The sequence below is a fragment of the Solea senegalensis genome, linkage group LG5, assembly GCF_019176455.1.
Source record: "Solea senegalensis isolate Sse05_10M linkage group LG5, IFAPA_SoseM_1, whole genome shotgun sequence".
NCBI lineage: Eukaryota > Metazoa > Chordata > Actinopteri > Pleuronectiformes > Soleidae > Solea > Solea senegalensis.
The window spans coordinates 15,686,448-15,706,733 of NC_058025.1; the positions used below are offsets into that span (position 1 = coordinate 15,686,448).

At 37.7% G+C, this 20,286-nt stretch overlaps 2 protein-coding genes across 8 annotated transcripts in view; both read right to left on the reverse strand.

Annotated features, from left to right (window-relative positions):
* Positions 1–10,135, reverse strand: part of slc23a2 (solute carrier family 23 member 2) — a 31,271-nt gene extending 21,136 nt beyond the window's left edge. For both annotated transcript variants that reach the window (XM_044026004.1, XM_044026003.1), the window contains exons 1-2: positions 9,868–10,135; positions 1,860–1,908 (exon numbers count right to left, since the gene is read on the reverse strand). In XM_044026004.1, the coding sequence (XP_043881939.1) occupies positions 1,860–1,908 (49 nt within the window). In that variant the 5' untranslated portion in view covers positions 9,868–10,135. The remainder of the gene's footprint in view (positions 1–1,859; positions 1,909–9,867) is intronic.
* Positions 10,136–11,710: 1,575 nt separating this feature from the next.
* The window catches only part of LOC122769928 (calsenilin-like), a 44,053-nt gene continuing 35,477 nt past the window's right edge, over positions 11,711–20,286 (reverse strand). For 3 of the 6 annotated variants that reach the window (XM_044026830.1, XM_044026832.1, XM_044026833.1), the window contains 7 exons: positions 15,812–15,814; positions 15,139–15,263; positions 14,861–14,930; positions 13,667–13,845; positions 13,433–13,537; positions 13,255–13,317; positions 11,711–12,689 (listed from right to left, as the gene is read on the reverse strand). In XM_044026830.1, coding sequence (XP_043882765.1) covers positions 12,642–12,689; positions 13,255–13,317; positions 13,433–13,537; positions 13,667–13,845; positions 14,861–14,930; positions 15,139–15,263; positions 15,812–15,814 — 593 coding nt within the window. In that variant the 3' untranslated portion in view covers positions 11,711–12,641. Of the gene's footprint in view, positions 12,690–13,254; positions 13,318–13,432; positions 13,538–13,666; positions 13,846–14,860; positions 14,931–15,138; positions 15,364–15,811; positions 15,815–16,766; positions 18,526–20,286 lie in introns of those variants that run through there. The other 3 variants (XM_044026834.1, XM_044026835.1, XM_044026831.1) reach the window with 3 other exon arrangements.

The window sequence follows — 20,286 nt, forward strand, 5'->3', positions numbered from 1 at the left end:
CCCGTTTACTTTTAATGCTACTGACAAAATTATGTCAGTATTATTAAGTTCTGATCCACATTAAATCAATGGTACAAAACGTACTGACCTGAGGGCAACTTGCATCCACTGTTCATTGGATGACATTGAGAAGTTTGGAATTCTTTTCACAATTTAAATCCTATTGTACACTTGAGTACGGTACACAAAAACAGATACAGTTGGTCGCCTGTATTGACTCAGATGTGAATGGCACCAAACCCTATTGCACTTCCCAAGAGAAATGTTTCATTTACTTGTTGAAGCAAAAGCCAAGCCAGTGTTTAATGTAGTGTCACAACAGCTGGAAACGGGAGATTTAACCAGATATACTGTAATAACAAACTCCTTTATGCAGAGCTAACACTTCATTCTTGTTTATCAAACAAGTGGCTTTAAAAAGAACATATTCTGACAGGAAGAAAAATACAAAAATCATGTTGTCACTGACAAATTGAAGCTTTATTTGGTTGCTTTCAAGATTCTTTGCATTGCTGTAGTGGATTCGTCCTTACAATTTTACACTCATTCCTTTTCATGTTATATTTATATTTTTCTTCGTATAGCCGTTTACCTGTTCTTGATATATTTTATACTTGTTTATATTTGTCGTTCATCTCTCACATCTTTCTTCATTTAAAAGAGTTGTAAGGTGCATGACACTGTGCTGCTGTTGTATAAAAATATTCCCAGTTTTGGGATAAATAAAGTATGTCTACCCATCTAGAGTAGAAATCTATGTATATGTTATGATACCACACTTTGATGCCATTTGTGGGGCTGGCAATTGCTAAAACACATAATTATACAACATTAAATGTTGTATAATTATGTGTTTTGGCAATTTTTACATGTGACATTTATTTATTTATTTATTCAAGGCAACTTAAAATGTGATTGAACTATTTGATTAGTTAATCCTGGACTTGAATTTAATTGAACTAATAGATCTCCAAAAATAATGCAGCATCAAAACTAAAGATGGTGCGAATTACTGTTTAGTGCCATACTGACTGATATGTCTACAATCATTACACCCTTACAGTGTACCTTCTAATTCATGATAACTTATAAAAATGAACTGATGCAGTCTACCGGATATATATACATCACTGTTTGCTTCACATGCAACTTTTTCTCTCTCACTCTCGCCCCATCTGTGTGTGCATGCACTAGTGCACCCTGCTTTGTCTTCTTTATTCACACTGCTTTGTGTGCTTTCTGTGCATTATTTTGTCCCCTGCTTCTGCTCTGCTCACATTTTTGGGACTTTTAAAGAGCAAAAGCAGAGAGCAGAGTTACAGGTCACAGAAGTAGGTAATGGTTTATGGAGAGTAATGCTTTCACTCTGAGCGGTCATACTGTACTTAAAGCAGGTGCCATTTCTTAGGATATCTCTAAACCGCAGACAGCAAAGTTTCAGTACTTTTATAAACGCGTTTCAAAAACACATGTGCAAAATGTACAGTAATAAAATGAGAAATCGAAAAAAAGACTTAAACTGTTTTTTGTCTGTTTGTAGTGATCACCAAATAATTCCCATTGAACTTCACAAATGGGCCCTGTGCACAGCAGAATGCTCAACAGGTCAGTAAGTCAAATGTTAATAATTTCAGTTTCTGGATAAATGCAGGTTCACCGTCATACTGTTCAGAGAATGCTGTCAGTACTTTTCCTGCTAAAACATGTTAAATTGTGCAAAGGGCCCATTGTTATAAGCACAGATGTCTGCACTGAAGCCACTGATGTACTAATATTTTTTAGCACCCAAAATAAATTGATTTTTCCCATCCAGCTGGACTCCCTGCTTTCAGTGTAAAATGTTGGGATAAGTGTAATACCTAGTTGACACACCCCTTCACTCTTGTCAAGCTGGGCAGCTGGAAGCATCTGTGGGGAAGGGGCAAGAGAATGGGAAACAGGTGGTAGAAGATAATGATTAGAAAGAATGAAAGAGAAAAGGAGATGAGAACAAGCGGGTAGGAGTGAAGCAGATGGGGAATGGAGGAGGAGGAGGAGGGAGGTAAGACACAAGTTAATTTGACAGACAGGATTTACTCAAAAGCAAAATTAATATAGGGCCAACACAATGCATTTATCAGCAACTATTTGTTAGTTCTGTGATTTCTGCTTCTTAATTATGAATGTGAACATGTTCTGGTTTCTTTGCTCCTCTATGAGAGTCAACTGAAAATCTTTGGCAAAAACAATTTGAGATTGTGTCATTATTTTTAGGTTTGGTAAACACTGATTTTCTGACATTTTATGGAAGAAAACAACCGATTATTCAAGAAAATACTGTAGTAAACACAATGTTAGTTGCAGCCATGAAGCCAGTTATGAATGACATACTTATATTTGCTTTGAATGTATTGGAATATTTTTTCTGTACAATTGTAATCATAAAACTAGGATGCAGGTCTTCTGAACAAAAAAAAAAAAAAAGGCCATACCAATTAAAACTGAAACAACATTCGAAAACATTTTGAAGGAAAGGAAGTTTTATATCAATTTAGAATCCTTGAGGATAAGAATCACGATTTTAACATGGATCCATTTGTTTTGACACCAATAAAAAGTAGTAAATCGTCAATGACCTGACATTTTACATGACAATTTAACATCAACTTATTTTAGGCCATATCACAGCCCGAGTGAGCAATGGAAATGAGGTTTTCCTAGATCTGCTGTCGGCCACTTCAAATGTCCAAAGCCCATGAGTTTGAAGTTCACATTTAGTACCAAAGAAGCTTAAACCAGAAAATCAGCACCAAAAGACCTTGTACCATGTCAATTTACTACCCTTACATCGCAATGTCTACAACTGTTTTAAAAATGATACTTACACTGTATATGAATCACCGCCAAAATCAAATCATTTCTTCCCTGAGACATAACCAGAATAACAAAATATGCCCTTTACTTTTTGAGTTATGATGCTCACAGGCAGACAGACAAATCTAACCTCCATGATGGATGATAAAAAAAAAAGTACAATTACATTAAGCATGCATTGGCATCAGGCAAAACAATTACTAACTGTCTCTCATTGTAGGATCCAGCGAGCCCAAATGCCAGTGGCAGGTGCAGGGCGTAACAACCAAGGTCTTAAAGATATCATTAACCAGACCGCAATCCACACAGGGACAAGTCATAACATAGGAGCCCTTCAAGCCATGGCCCTTATGATTCCTTTTACAGTGACTTAAATGAAGTGCTGGTCTAATGAAACCCTTTATGACCTTGTCAACCATGATGGCTCCCATCAAACTGGCACAATGATCAAATTTACCAACATCATACATACATGTATGTGTACATACTGCCAGCAAAGCTTAAAATACAGGGGCCACAGGATAATCAATGTCTTCAATTCAGCAAGAGATAAATGATTCCTGCTCTTCACTTCTGTTCAGTTTTAGCTGCAGTCTCATGGGTGAACATGTAGCTTAGGGAAGCGGTCAATGAAAAGGCCAATAACAGCAGAATGATGAAACAATTTAAATAACACTTATACATAACTCATGAGTTTCATTCAGATAGATAGATAATAAATAAGCCATGGAAACCCTCCTACCCTCTGTACCACTTTCCAGTCAAACAGCAGGACTTGCCCCATGCTGGGCTGTACAAACACATTTCTCAGTTAAATGGCCAAAGCAGCAGGACAAGAAAGATACATTTGGATCATGGGAGCAGAGATTCAAAAGGATTTCTATCCGTTTCTCAAAGCAACACCGACGCTTACACGGCATGACATCAGGAGCAGATAAACCGCCATGTGGTGATGCACAGAACAAGGAGACCAGTATTGTTTTCTTACAGGTTGCCCCACAGGGCAAAAGAAAAGGTATTCTTTGGTGATTTAAGCCAACTAAGCCTACCTAAGATTCTATGACATAACTCCCATTGTTCTCAGTGGGACAACTGGTTTCATGTGCTTGTGCAATAACTTTGGAGACCGAGTACACGAGCCAGCTCTTTAATTGTCAAAATAAATTTGTTTAAAAAAGGTAACATGAGAAGCAGAGTTTGTGAGAACCAATACATGTGCATAGTTGTCATATTACGAGTTGTTAATCACAGATACAAAATGTGGGGACTGAACATATTATAGAGGTTGTATCATTGTTCAGTAAAACTCCACAAAAGGTAATTGTTAATCTGGTAAAAGTCAGTGCAGCCCTATTTTCATACACATGTACAAGAAGATTTCTTTTATCTGGACAACGTCAAAAATTGAATTTTTATATTAGATTTTTAATGAGAATATACAAAAAGCATTAGAAGTTCCATTTTAAGTGTTTATCAGTGTTATCCGAAATCCAGGACTTTTTCTGTTTCATTTAAAGCATATTCATTTGTCACATTTACACCATGTCCCTTTTTGAGGCTCATTTAGGAATCAATTATTTAAAATGTAAATAACATTCATTTCTTAAGGCCAAGCCTGCAGCTGAATCAACACAACTACCTACCTACACACTGTTAAGTATATTTTTTAAATTACCACCAAATATGTTGATACAATAAAAAATGGACAGGACAGACAAAATAAATGCAAGGACTCTGAGATAAGGACACCACTCGGACACAGCTGACACCAGACGATAGAGCAAGAACTGAGACAAAGTGCAACAAGGCCTTGTTACTAAAACATTTTAATCGCCTGAACAACTAAGGGAACCAGCAAAGACTGAACTGAGGTCATGTTGGCATTGACAGAAGGGTAAACTTTGCGCTGCTCGTTTCCAGATCAAGGTCTGTGGAAGTTACCTATTTGTCCAACATAAATGGCGACCTAGTTGATAACAGAAAATGTACTATTTTTGATAGTATTAGTTCAACAATGGGGAAATTAATCAGGAAATGTATCGGCACACCAATTAACTTTAAAAATAATAAGTTGCAACCCCAGCCAACTGATGTGGTTGGATCAAAGTTTTCTGACGAGAAAAGTTGCCGCTTTTTGTTGTCATTCGGGCAAATTCACTTTGATCAAGACATTTAATAAGAAAGTATCATGCCCTCTGCATTTTACTTTAAAAAATTAGAATCATTAAATCTAGATTAATCTGCAGGGGAGAGCATGTTTGACTTATTATTTCATAAATGTATGCCTTTTTCCTTTCTCTCTTTAGTTTTAATATTTATTTTCAGCCATTTACTTGTTCAGTTAAGGGGACTGTTGTAGTTCATGATTCATGGATATCGTGTTCTTCTTTTGTTTCTTTCAAAACAATGGTGAAACAAAGGCTTTGGCATGTGATGTTGAGCTGTAATAATCATGTTGCATGTGCCGTTGCTCTGAAAGAAAAACATAAAAAAAAAGAAAGAGGATTTATCTACACAATAGCAATAATTGTTAGGCATGAATATTAAATTACCTCGACTCAAATCAGCATGTCGTCGACATTTTAGAATGGATGGTAAGATGGACCACTTCAGCAGTCAATTAGTAATGCACTTTCATCTACCACTGCATTTATCATCTGTCATGCTACTGTTATTAAAATTTTAACAAACCCACAGTATTATGAAAATTGCACTAATATGCTGACATAAGACAAAGACGTGGAATGAGCTTAGACAATAACAATGTAAACATAACTACAGTTGAAAACTAATGTTTACTTTCACTGTTAATTTATTGATAAAATAAATCAAGCTTTTTTTAAGCACAAGATGATATGATTAAAACAATAACTTATAGTTCCACTATATGCTGATGACTTAATGTGTGACTTTATTGTTATTAGGAGACCTTAAGTGCAATTAAAGTAAAAAATAAATGTATGATTATTACATTGCTTATTTTGGACAACCAAAAGTTTAAATCACTGAAAATAAATATCAAGAGGGGATTGACTTCAAGTTCCTATGCAACAATCATGGTGTGAGGACTTAGAACTAAAAGTGAGGACTGGCAGAAGACTTGCTTAAAATCTATCTAACAAAAACAATAAATACCCACTTTAAACTACTTCAATAACATTGGATACTGAGAATAGCTATAATCCCAACTCAGTTGAACAAATTAAACCCAAATAATCTTAACACCTTACAAATGCGGTTGAAAGGACACATCTGCTAATGGAATGCTCACAGATCCAGGCTTTTGGATTTAAGTGATGGATATGATTTCACAGGGATAAGACTATTATTGTGTGCCAAACTGTGCATTTTTGGCATTTGCCCTGCAAATTGTAAACTAACTAAAGCAAGCCTGTTAAAAGCAAAGCATACCATTGCCAATTCTTGGAAATCCACTACCAAATCAAGTTTGGCTTGATGTCTGGGCTTGCAGGACTGTCAGATTCTCTTTCGCTTGAAAAACTCACTGAGTAAATGATAAAATAAAGAGATTAAATACCCCATGTTTGACAAGATATGGAGATCTTTTAAGATACTCCTAGATGGGAGGAAAGCATTAGAAGCATGCCTGCTGTTACTGTAAACCATCAACGACGGAGTACTTTAGGTATATTTTTAGGTATTTTTTATTTTTCTGGATAACAGAGATAGCTATTGGACCACCAGTGTTGCTTCAAACCTATCTGTGTTTCGGACTGTGCCAATAATGCATTCTATTGCTGCAGCACCCCCTACTGACAAGGGGTGGAACAATTTCTAAATCAGAAATTGAGTAATAGGGTTTTTTGTGTTTTCTGTGAATGATAATTTAAGTATTTTGAATGAAAGTATGTTGAATGACATCAGCACACTCAGGTCAAAGTGTAAGGGTCAGCGCTGGTCAAAAAACTACATATGGAAAACAATGACACAGAAAATAATTCTGGATTTTTTTATTTCTAAAACCCCAAAAGCAACCAAAACACAGAGTGAAGATCCAGTCGGTGCCCAGTCGCAGTACAAGTGTGTCAACTAATGTCATGAGTGTGTTGAGTTGAGTTCCACTGTAGAAGTTTGGGAGCCTGAGCATCAGCCCTCGTTAACCCAAGAGGAAACGTTAGCTGTGCCGGTGCTATGTTAAATGTTGATAAACTGAGTAATGATGATCACCTTCATAAGTGTCGATTTGTTTAACATTAAAGTGTGTTGCCAATTACTCTAACATTGTTAAATTCCTTCCTCATTTTAAAGATGTTTCTTATGGTAATTAATAAGGGTGTCATAGCTTTTGACATGAGTTGAAGGAAGGAAAGTGTGTTGGTGTGTTGGTGTTGGTGCATTCCATTAAGACACACAAACAACTGATCTCACACTTACACACATAATTAAGGATGTGTATTGTGACAGGGTAGAAAGAAGAAGCAGAGATCTTTATAAACATGTTTTCACTAGACAAACAACATTGAATCACTAAAGTGGCTCCACTGGTTGCTTCCATCCATACACAAAGAGAAAAACTAAATGTTTGGATTCAAAGGAAAATGTAGTAAATGCTAATTTATTCATTAAGTCATTACACAAGGCCAAAAACAGCTTACAGATCAAACAAAAAACAATAAGAGAAAAAAAAGAAAACAGTAATTAAGGGTGCACAATTCAGAGCCACATTCTCCTTCACCCACTTTGCAAGGTTCCACAGGAACACACACACCTTAACACAGTACAGTGGGAAGACACAGCTTAGTCCAGCCCTACAGCGTAAGCTCAGTCACATGCTGTCTACAGCAAACCGGGCCAAGAATCCATTTCTGCGTGTATGACCCACTTCACCTCAGGGGGCTTGAGTCTGATCCTGGCTCAGCCTGGCACACCCTCCAGTGAGGTGATACTCATTTACTGCAAGTCACGGTGACTATGAAAAGCTACAGTAGACGATTTCTGTCCATCCATCAAACTGTGCGCCCCACTGCTTTGCCCTGATGACTGTGGCCATCACTATGACAGCACACAGAGACGGGAAGCAGCAGGAGCTAAGAATGTACCTGTACACCAGTGAGCAATGTTGCAGGGAAGAGAGCTCATCTTCCAACATCTGTACTATGATGTACCATGATGAATAAATACATTTGTCTTTTAATGGGGGCTGGGTACCTTTGCTTGGTTTTTTTGACCTGGTGGGGACTGGAACCACCAACCCTCCGGTTAAAAGTTCGCTTTCCAGCCATGGGCTGCCCCAAAACTGCCCCATGATGGAGACACAACTTAACTTCACTTCTTGGTCATCCTCAAGTTTAGCAAATAACCTAACTTAAGCCATTTTCAATTTTTCAGATGTGAAATGGCTAATCTTCAGAGATGAAGCTCTGGACATACTTTCCAGTTTGCAGTTTATAAATGTTTCTAGGTGAGTCAAGCTCACATCAGCAGGAGGACAGCCGAAAGTAGTAGGCGAGAACACTTGCCCAGTGACTCACAGTGGATTAGCTTGTGCGCTCACACATCAGCTCCCTTGGATGTTGACTAAAATTATACAGGAGTGCTGGCAGAGAATCCCCAGAGAAAGTTAGGAGCAGATTCTGTGGATATTCACACATACACAGAACGCACATACTGTAGAATCTCAAGAGAATCTTTGGAGTCTTTGGTGAAAGCAGTTCTAGATTTACTGCCAGGCCCTTGAGACTGAGGCAAATGCCGTACTACTCTATTTAGACTCAAGAACACATGATTTCTGCTCTGAATATTGCGCTGGGCATTTCCTACAACCTTGTAGGAAATACCCAGCATCATGATAGAGAGGCCACAATTATTGAATTATTATTTTGAAAGGTCCTTGAGAGTTTAATTTTACAAATATGTTATTGCGTTTAACGTTAAGTTAAAGTTGAACCATCAGTTTAATCTCTTTGTATGACAACATTTGGCTGCAAACCAAAAAACGTCTAGGAATGGTCAAGAAACCCAGTTAAGTAATTTGCATACAGGAGGTTTCACATATTACACAAATCTATTAATCCCTCTTCCCTCTGGATTAGAGGTCTCAAACGCTCTGATTCATTACATGTGGCCCACTGATTAATATCAAGTTATAATAGAGTTGTAAAATGTGTAGGTAAAATGTAAAATGTTCCCTTTGTTACATATTAACCCTTTGTTACATGTTTACATGTTTACCCTTTGTTACATGTTTACCCTTTGTTACATGTTTACCCTTTGTTACATGTCTGGATCTGTGGGCAGTCCCATGTTACATGACAATTATTCTAATTTGTACAATTGGTCGTGGCACTTATTCCTCGTTTTACAAACTTGATTATCCTGTGTTTTGTCTACGTCGTCATGCTTTAAAAGTGTTTTAATGTTGTATTGCCCCTTAAGGAATAATAAAGCTATCATTAACTCAACTGAACCATAAAACCAAGTGTTGAATCTCAAAGCCTCTTGAAGTTGTGACGACGTGCTAAAATGTACCTTCACAACCTGCCTGGATAAAACAGCTATAACCAGCTCTATACACATGTCGTTCATTTATTGAAATGTGTCATTTGTGTGCTGCTTGCTTACATGCTTCCCTGTAGCGTGTCTATAGAGGCCTCACATCCACAACACACGAGTTTATTCACTAAACACAAAGACAGGCCAGTGTTTCTACGTGAAATGTGCTTTCTACACTAATTTGTCGCGCTACACAGCGATAAAAACGCCTGGAGTGGAGGGTGACTTTCGTGTTCATAATCTCATTTGGTAATCAGCAGCAACGGGGTAATGTCATCAGGCCCATCAAGTCCTACTCCAGCTACCAGAAGAGACACCTTTACATCACGAACGTTTTATCCGCTATCGCCGGCTGCCTGCATCGACAGCTCAGACTGCTACGACAAAGAGAGGCCGTCCACATCGCTCCTCTGCCCGTGACCTACTTTGTTACATCCACATGCTACGTTTGTCTCAGCGATTTATTTTTTGGTTTTTTTTAAAGGCACGTTCTGTACTCACCTGCCTGACGGAAAGAGACAGCGGAGCCCACTTCCCTTCTCTGCTAACCGTTGGCTTGTCCCCGTGGTTCGTTATGTCGGAGCGGAGGCAAAGACAACCTTCACTTGCAGCCGGAGCACACGCGCAGACGACGGAGTGTAGCGAGGAGATGAGACCGCCCTTCAGCCTGGTTCACACGCGGAGAGTTCCTTCTTCTTCTCTTTCACAACAGCAGCAGCCACCGACCTGCGGATCATGGAGCGATCCCTGTTTAGAAGCACGGGGTCAACGTTCGTCATCACGCATGACCACGTTCTCGCGTGACGTCAGGAGCTTGCCTGCCTCCCTGCCGCGTATAGGGATGGGAGATACCACTTTTTTGTGTCCGATACCGAAATCACAAACTCGAGCATCTACCGATATGGATATTAGTCCAATACAGTCATTTCAGAGTATGTACGCACGATGATGCCGTTGACAAGACATTTGTGCTGAGTCATTTCAAAGACACAGTTCTGCAACTGTGTAACAAACATTGGTCTCCCTAAAAGAAGAAATAAACAGCCCAAACATGACTCAGCTAAAATGTTTGCCAAACATGTAATAAAGGTCATGAAAAAAAAAACAGTCAGTTATTACTCTGATCTAAAGTGCACCTTTTCACCTTTTGTTCACAGTTTTATTTTCATAAATCATACATTCATAAATCTCAAATTATCCCCCCACAAAAAAGCACAAACTATTTTAGTCCAGTCTTTTCAAACTCTAGAAGAATTGGATGTACTGGTCTATTCTTTTTCATTCTGTTTCCATTTGGTCAATTGCTTATCTGTTCAAATAAAGCTCTTGTCATTTATTACATTTTATCGACTTATAGTAGAGCTGCAACTAACGCTTATTTTCATAATCGATTAATCTGGAGATTATTTTCTCGATTAATAGTTTGGTCCATAAAATATCAGAAAACCTTAAAAAATGTTGATCGGTGTTCGTCAGACCTGGACATGATGATGTTCTCAAATGTCTTGTTTTGTCCACAAACCAAAATGAATGACTTTTAATGATTTCTTTGTTTGGGTTAGCCTAACCCTAGGGTCGATTAATAATCGATTAATCGATTAATCGATTAATCGTTTCAGCTCTAACTTATAGTTGTGCAAGATTAAAAAATTCCAGGAAAATTTCAAAGAATTTGGTTTGGTATTTTATCCGAAATATTTAGAAATAATTTCCCATCTCACTTGTAACTTCAACGTTGGCAAAGGTACAACTGTATATTTGACCATACTGCCATCTGATGGTTGTTTGGCTGCATTGCCTTTATCTGAATACACACACACACACACACACACACACAGTTTTCCATGACTTCAGAGGACATTGAATTGACTTGACATTAATTTTCTGGAGACTTATTCTAACCTTAAACATAATTACTACTGGCCTAATCCTAAACCTGACACTAAGCTTAACCTAACCCTAACCTCAGCCTAACACATCGTCACTATATAATGTAGTGATTTACATGATGGGGACCTGATTTGTGTCCCCATAATGCAACAGTATAAAAAGATTTAGGTCCCCACAACATAAGGAATATCAGCTACACATACACACACTGGTTTTTTATTCTTTGTGTGGACACTCATAGACATAACGCATTCCCTAGTCCACTTCTAACCCTAACCCTAAAAGAAAGCCTTAAACCCCCCAAAAAAAACCATGTACACACACGACTGATGCTAACAAAAGAATCCTGAACAAGACCAACAGCAGTGGAAGGTAACTCATGATAGACAGACAGACAGACAGACAGACAGAAGAAAGGATAGAAGAAAGGGACACATTAAAAAGGACATCACAGTTGTTGACAGCGTCTTTAATTACCTGACAAAGATCCAACCATACTGTACATAGTACTGTGGCACTTACGAGTCAGCATGCTCATAGATACCAAGCAACCAGGATAAAATCTTAATTCAGCAAAAAAAAGAGAGACACACTTTAACCATATCTTTTTTTGTATCTCTGCAGAACTATAGAGAGTCAATTTTCCAATCTGACCAACAAAACATAATCATACAAAATAAAAAAAAGAAAGACATATATTTCAGTAATTCATTTAAATTTTGTTTGAACAAGACGCCAAATGGATTAACGCAGATATTTCTTAACCAAATATTGACTTTCAATATTCCATTACCCAGTTCAGCACAGAGAAAAATCAAACACAACTATTCACTATACATATATACATACACACTGGCTTCCATCAGGAGCAGGTATGTACAGAGCCTTTGTTTCAGGCACATATCATACATAGTCTTAAAAATGTAGTGCAAGCTAAATCCACATCACATATTTGAGGACAAACATGCTTAAATTCATTATTCTTTTTGAATTTTTTTTCTGTGTCTCTGTGTGTGCCAGAGACAGAAACATGGTGTATTAGTGTAAAGCTTCTGTCCTTGAGTGCTCAGGTCAGTGGGTTATCGTATTCACTCCCCTTTTGAGGATGATATTTGTTGCACACATAAAAAAACACTCTCTGAGGGGGGGATTTCACTGAGGAAGCACTTCTTCAGTCTGTGAGAGTTCCTTTAATCCTGGAGCACTACAGAAGACACAGCATAAAAAAGAAATAATATAATCTTATATTATGCGCATGGAAGTCATGTTATAGAGCGGAGTTTGAGGTGTTTGTAATGATTTTGTGTGTGAATTGTGGGTGTGTCGCTACTGAAGATGAAATAACACATCTGGATCTATTTGTTTTGGTTCTGCATCTGGACTCCTCAAATCACATTCTCAAACAGCTGCATGGAGTTCATGATGTTCTCGTCCTGCATAAAATAAAAACAAGTTAAAACATTAGTGAGGGAATGTCTGAAGTAAATACATTTCATTCTGATTAGAGCATGTATGTTTCTCAATCAAGTGACAATGTATTTGCAGTCCATTATATTATATTATATCATATCATATTATATTATATTATATTATATTATATTATATTATATTATATTATATTATATTATATTTTATTATATTGTATTATATTATATTATATCATATTATATTGTATTGTACTGTACTGTACTGTATTATATTATATTATATTATATTATATTGTATTATATTATATTATATTATATAACTATAATGTGTGCTTCGTTTTCCATATAAAGCTACTCAATGAGGTGGTAAAGGATAGTTTTACCATGTCAGGCAACATTTTAAACCTTTTACAACTTGAATGACATGTTTTTTACAGCACAGAGTTGTCATGAGTAGAGTTTAGTGTGAACTGCACTCAATATACACATTTTATTATATTATCAGTATCATATTATCAGTACTATTATTGGCCATCTGTTTGTGTGTGAGAGTGCATATAATATGAGTCACCTTCTGACAGGTCTCAATGAACTCTTCAATTGTCACAACTCCATCTCGATTTTTATCCATTTTCTGTGGGGAAAAGAAAACAGAAAGGAAACACACATTAGCGAGAACATTTTGTAACTCTCTACAGTTTTTTGTGTGTTTTTATTTGTGTGTGTTTTTATTTGTGTGCACTCAGAACCTGGAAGAACTTGTCCACATGTTCAGAGGGTGCATCATCTCGCACACAGGGATAGGTGTATCTCCCCATCATGTCATAGATCGATTTCATAATTGCCAGCATCTCCTGAAGAGGACAGAAGCATGGTGAAGTAAGATTGAACAAGTTGTTTTTCAAATGTACACACATCTCTAATCCATTCTTTCATTATGGTTAATGATTTTAATTGTGTGGTGTGCCTGTTCTTTACAGTACCTCTTTGGTGATGTAGCCATCCTTGTTAATGTCATAGAGGTTAAAAGCCCAGTTGAGCTTCTCAGTAACTGAACCTCTGAGCAACACGGACAGGCCAATGACAAAGTCCTCGAAGTTGATTGAACCATTCCTGTCCATGTCAAACGCGTTGAACAGGAAGTGAGCATAGGTGGTTGCATCTGCAGACAAAAGAATCAGCTTCATTGTCATGGCTTTAGACTACAGTACAATGCTGTACTGTCAAGGCCACTCAGTCTCTCACAGTGTCAATTTACTCCCCTGTGTTAACAATAGCTTTAAAAAAACATCCTAAAACTAAAACTGTATGACAGCCCAAATCACTACCAAATCTATGGCCGAACATAAAATCCCTGGGCTGAGGTAAAAATAAAAAAAGTTTATGATATCTTTTGTAATGCTACAAACTTAACATAATAGTAGTTGAAATTAGCTACTCATCAGCTATGAATCACAGGAATAGTGAGTCATCTTCCAAGTGGAAGGTTGGGGTTTGATTTCAGGCTCCGCTGTACGTGCCAATGTGTCCCTGGGAACTTAACACTTCACCCTTTAACACTTAACCCTCAAGATGTCCATCTGGACTTTTTTGTTGCTAATTTTAACCATGAAAGGGCCAGAAAATGTTGTGTAAGTAAGTGCTTTTGCCCATTTTTCCAGAATAACATCCAATATCTAGCAGTTATTTACAATACTGCAAGTTAATTTGAACAGTATAAAGCATATTTAAAATAACATTTGTTTGAGTCTTTGTTCCAATGTGCAAAAACAGGTCAGGTAAACTTAGGTGTTTTTTTCCAACTCTCTCCTCAGATGACAAAGACACTGATTCTCTGTTTCCTTTCAGAAACAGTTGGAATTTTTCCAATAGCACAAACTGTTGTGTAAGTACTGCAATGTAAAGTGCACTTCTGCAAACGTGTCGCCGGTGATGGGCTTGGTGTTAAAGGGTTAACACTTAGTTGCTGCTGATTGAGTGGGTTTCTTTTAATACTTTCACTGAAAATACTTCTGCATTCAAAAGAATTTTACTATAGTTAAATGTACAGGTGATACAGATTTTGTGACTGATGTAAAATACATAACATTCCCTTTTTTAAAAAAAATCTTCTTATAACTTTCACACATTTTCCATTATGAGGCCGAACCAGGGGAAAGATTGTTTAAACAGCTTACCTCCTTGGGGAAAGAACTGAGAATAGATTGACTTGAACGTCTCCTCATCAACCAGCCCACTGGGACACTCCTGCTTAGGAGGAGGAGGGGAAAAAAAGATATATATTAGGATTATTGAAGTAAAGCATTATAATGAGACACACACATATATATATATATATATATATATATATATATATATATATATATATATATATATATATATATATATATATATATATATATACATATATATATATATATCTACTGTACATACAGTATATATAATGGGGACATACATTCTTAAAGCCCCGATAGAGAGACTGAAGCTCCTTCCTGGTGAACTTGGTCTGAGCCTGTAGCTGGTCCAGCCCTTCTGGCTGGTGACGCACCGTCGACAGCTCCAAATCACTGTCGCTGCTGTCTGTGGGAGAGAGAGACAGAGAGACAGACAGGAAGAGAGAGAAGAAAGAGGTGATGTAGAGAGGGAAAGATGAGGAGAAAAAGAGGGAGGATGGGGCAGACTGAGTGCGTAGATGCAGGTCAACATTCGGGGAGGGGGAATCAAACGTTCAACGGGAGACGAAGGAGGTGGGAAAAAGTGTATCAGAGAGATTTAACAAAAACAAAAAAAACTGCAAAGGGGCAGGCAAATGAGGGAGTAAAAAAGAAGAGGATGTTGTTTATGGTGGAAAAGTCACCAAACAAGCCCAGTTTTGTTATTTAGAAAAAAAAATCCTTCACAGAGGATATGAATTTGAGAAAATCAGTCATAGACACTTTTCAAAACTCATAAGAAATGCACAATTAAGTGTCCGAGCAGCATTATTGATTCATACACATTAAGAGAAAGCACTGCACAACTGGGAAAAAGAAGACATTCAAAAAAAGGACAAAAAGATGCAGAAAAAGAAAAAAAGGAGGGTTGTTATCCCACAGTATAGTCTGGGTTTGTGCTGTTCCCATACTCACCATCTTTAGACCGAGAGAACAGAAGAGAAGGAGGGGTGATGACACCAAGGTGGAGTGAAAGAGAGTAAATGGAGCACGATGGGATAGTGATAGTAAGAGGAAGGAAAAACAAAAACAAAAACACAAACACAGACAACAAGTCAAGTTGTCAGATCGGACAAATATATGAGGAGCACTGGGTGAGCCAGTGGATAAGACAACAGAGCAGTGATCTATACATTACAGTGAAACATGAATAAAAAAACAACAACAAAGACGTAAGTTAGGATTGTATGTGATTCACTTCTATGTTCAATTCGATTGTTAATGTCAGGTCATTTTGGTTTCAGTTCAAACATCTCATTGTCATCACAACATGGGTTCTCTCTCTCATTCAGAAAGTTTGTATCAAATCAAACGTATTGAAGCACTCAACTCTAACCAAACTATAGTTTGAGCTTAAATTAAAAGGTCATGACTGAAGAAAATTGACACTTTGTACTTTATTTTTGCATTGTTGCCTTTTATCATAACTAACACAACTACACAACAGTGCAGACTCAACATTGGCTGACATAATCTATAGTGACACACATTATCATAGCCAGTAAAATCAAACAATGGTAAGTGCTTGAGGTCACTTCTTACCATCACCACTATTCCACAGTGTATGCACATTGAGAGATATAATTACAGACGATGCTCTGCATGTGAAATATCAGTAACACAATTTGTCATTTGTCATTTGTTTCAGACTCATTTTTTAAATATGTAGATACAACTTCACTTGTTTATGTTTTTGCATTTGAATCCAAGATAGACAAATCAAAAATACCTTATACTTGTCATCCTAGCCTTATCTGTGTACTCCTGCCATGATTTATTATGATCCAGATCATCCACAGATATCTACACGTGGATTATAGCGAAACACTTATTTCCAGCCTCCTCACTGCCCCTCTCACAGACTGTTTACCGGTCTCAGTGATGTCGATGAGGCCCAGCAGGTGCATCAGTTTGAGGAACATTATCACCAGGCAGACGATGCCAACTGTCTGGAGTCCCTCAGTCTCCCACCTTACGCTCATCTTCCCCTCTTCTTCTATCTTTTCTTCCACGGTCCTGTTTCCCCTCTTCTCCTACATTATTGGACTTCTCATACACCTCTACACATCTTTTAGTCCTTTCCTCTGGTCCTTTCTTCTTGTGCCTGAAACATCGTCACTCACGCATCATTCATCTTTGTCAGACACTTTTCTTCCTGCTCTCTTAAGTTCTCCTTTGACTTTTTTTTGTTGTCCGCTCTTGTTCTAATAGAAGTTTTCAGATATTCCCTAGGATGACGAGCAGGTTCTGATGTTCTTTTATAAAGGCCAAGTAGATCCGATTATTGCTGTAAAAGTACTTCATAGGAGAGAGAGAGAGAGCGAGAGAGAGAAAGGAAGAGAGAGAGAGAAATCCTTGAGAAAACTGGACCTCATTAATCTAAGCAAACGAAGAAAGGACCAACACAACATCCGACATCCATCCGCAGAGCAGTGACTGAGTGATTGACTTGCTCCCTCCCTCTCACCGCTTATCTTCTGACAATTAGAAATCCTGAAGAAAATGCAGAAAGCCACACTCCTTCCCATTTCTAACCTAAACTAAATATCAAAGCATTTAACACAACACACAACGGGACTAAAACAGAGTTCAAATCATTGTTGATAAATGTGACTTTTTAATTTTAAAGAATAAGAGAGGGCGGTGTCATAGGTCAACAGGTGTCCTGAATCCAATTTCCCAGTCGTCTCTGTGATCTACTTTCTAACTGCTCTGCTCTCCGTCTCTCATGGGGCCAGTAACACAGATTTAAGATGAACTCAGTGGAATCCTGTCACATTATCATAGTCCTGTAATAACATGAAACGGAGAACAAATGCTCCCTCAGGTCCTGTGACACTTGTTCACAACTCATATCACACGCTCAGTTTTATAGACAGGCATATAGATGTATAGGTAAGTCAGTCAGACAGACAGACAGACAGACATGGAAACAACAGATGAAAAAGTTAAATTATTAATATCCTTCCTCACCCTCAGTTAGTGTACAGATTATTAATGTTCCTCACTAAAATATCCTGCACGAGAGTCAAATGTGGAGTAAAAATATCAGATATTGGTATCTGAGAGCTCATACATCTCTTAAGACAAGGCTAGCTCAGGCATTGATGTCATCCCAAAATAGCCTCAAGCTGGACTCAACCCAAAATCGACATCAGAGCAGAAAGGACCAGACTAAAACAACAAGCCGAGGCCGACAATTTCATTTTGCAACAGATTTAACTGGACTTCAAACGCACAAGTTCAAACACGAGTACACACTGACACACCCATCTACACAGACAGAGTCACAGACTCACACAAAGGGGATTAAGAGTTTAATTTGATCAGAGGATCATTTGTCCAAATTAAGCACCTTAAGTCAGTCACACAGGTGCGGCACTGTGTTTGCGACAACACCCAAAGTATGAAAATGAATGCGTCGTGTCGATATATAAAATGTAATGAAGAAATGAATAAACAGCCTTTTCCATCATCATACTGCATTTACTTATTCAATATATAATAATTCTTTACTAATGTAGTTATTTAAGATTTGTCTCCCTCTCACTGTGCCAAATGTTATACTGTATATTTGACCATACTGCCATCTGATGGTTGTGTAGCAGCATTGCCTTTTGTTTTAGATAGATAGATAGATAGATAGATAGATAGATGGATGGATGGATGGATGGATGGATGGATATGGATAGATAGATAGATAGAGATAGATAGATAGATAGATAGATAGATAGATAGATATAGATAGATAGATATAGATAGATAGATAGATAGATAGATAGATAGATAGATAGATAAATAGATAGATCCTGTGTGTGTGTGTGTGTGTGTGTGTGTGCTGATTAGGATAACTGGACATTCTCAAATAGTTCCACATGATACAGATAATGAAGAGCTGCAGGTGAGTTAATAACAGTGCTGTTGGTAAATTAGTCCCACTGGGACATGAGGACGTAATGAAGTGGCAGGAGGAGGATGAAGACATATGAGGAGAAATTCTCAGGCTACTGAGGGGCAGTGAGTGTCCTTCAGGGTCCTGGAGGAGTACTCCAGGCTCCATATTTAGGCGGCCTCAGAGAAAGCCTGTTCAATACTGCATGTATAATTGATGTGCAGTAATGCTAAACCAGGGTGTAGACCCTGCCACAGTGGGAGGAGAAGGAGGAAAAGGCAGGGGAAATATTGGAAGAACTGCAGATTGAAGACATTGAGAGGAGTGATAAATTATGGAAGGGCATTACTGGTGTTTTTGTTGAATTTATTACTTATGATGCCGAGCCATCTACAAAGCACTAATGTGCCGACTGGAGCCTTCCCACTGTAACTGACTTGGCACACTGACTGCAGGCCACTCTGACTGGTTGGCCTTCAGCCCAAAACTCTAATCAAAGGGAACTGCATCATTCAAAGAGCAGTATCTGATGTCTTCTTTACGGTCCCAAATGTACACAGTCTGTTGGCCCATCAATGCTTTATGGTATTTCCCTTAGTAGGCACAATAGAACATCCCATTAACCTTTTTCCACTCGGATGCCATACATAGATTTGATGTCAGTCTATAATTAATAATGTATGTAGAGAAAAAAAATTACAGTAAAACAAATGTAATGTTTTCCAAATGTTTGTTTGTGTGTTTAAAGGAAGTCTTATTTAATGACATAGTGAGTGGACAGAAGGCCAAAGACAGAGGAGACAACCTGGAGGAAAGCTGGGCTCAAACCTATGGCTTTGTGATGTCATGGTCACTGTCATCAACAATTTTTAAAACTTTTTACAACAAGAATGCACTTTTATGTATATATACACAATAGACAGGTAACATTTCCAGTCCATTATTATGGCTCAGAATAAATCATTTCCATCAGTTCTTATATCTATTGTTAAAAAAGAACAAGATGTTTGGTTATTGCCACATCTGTGTCCTGATGTGATTAATGATTTCGTAACGACATACTGATAAAAGTTTTTTTTTATCAGACTCATCAAAAGAGCGGAAATCAGTCAAGTTGTGTGCGTTAAGAAGATGACATTTGTAGAGCTTTAATTGCGATATTGTGGCACTGTGATATTTTTTCTTGAGGTCATCATACTGTCAGAATCTCCAATGTCTAACGTACAACAAGTCCTCCAGCCTGAACAACGATCCCATACCCTTCAACTGGTCAACAATTCATTGCATCATTGTATTCCAAAAAAGAGTCCAGTAAGCTAAGTTATATAGTCTGAGAATTGGGGAGTCAGTTTCAGAGCCCACTGCAGCAATCATAATTTAACAGCTCCAAGTATAGTTCTGAATGCACCCAGTGCTGATCTGATCACAAAAACCACATTCTGTCTAAGGGATGTATGTGGACACATTATTTTTATTATTAGAGACATCAACATCAGCT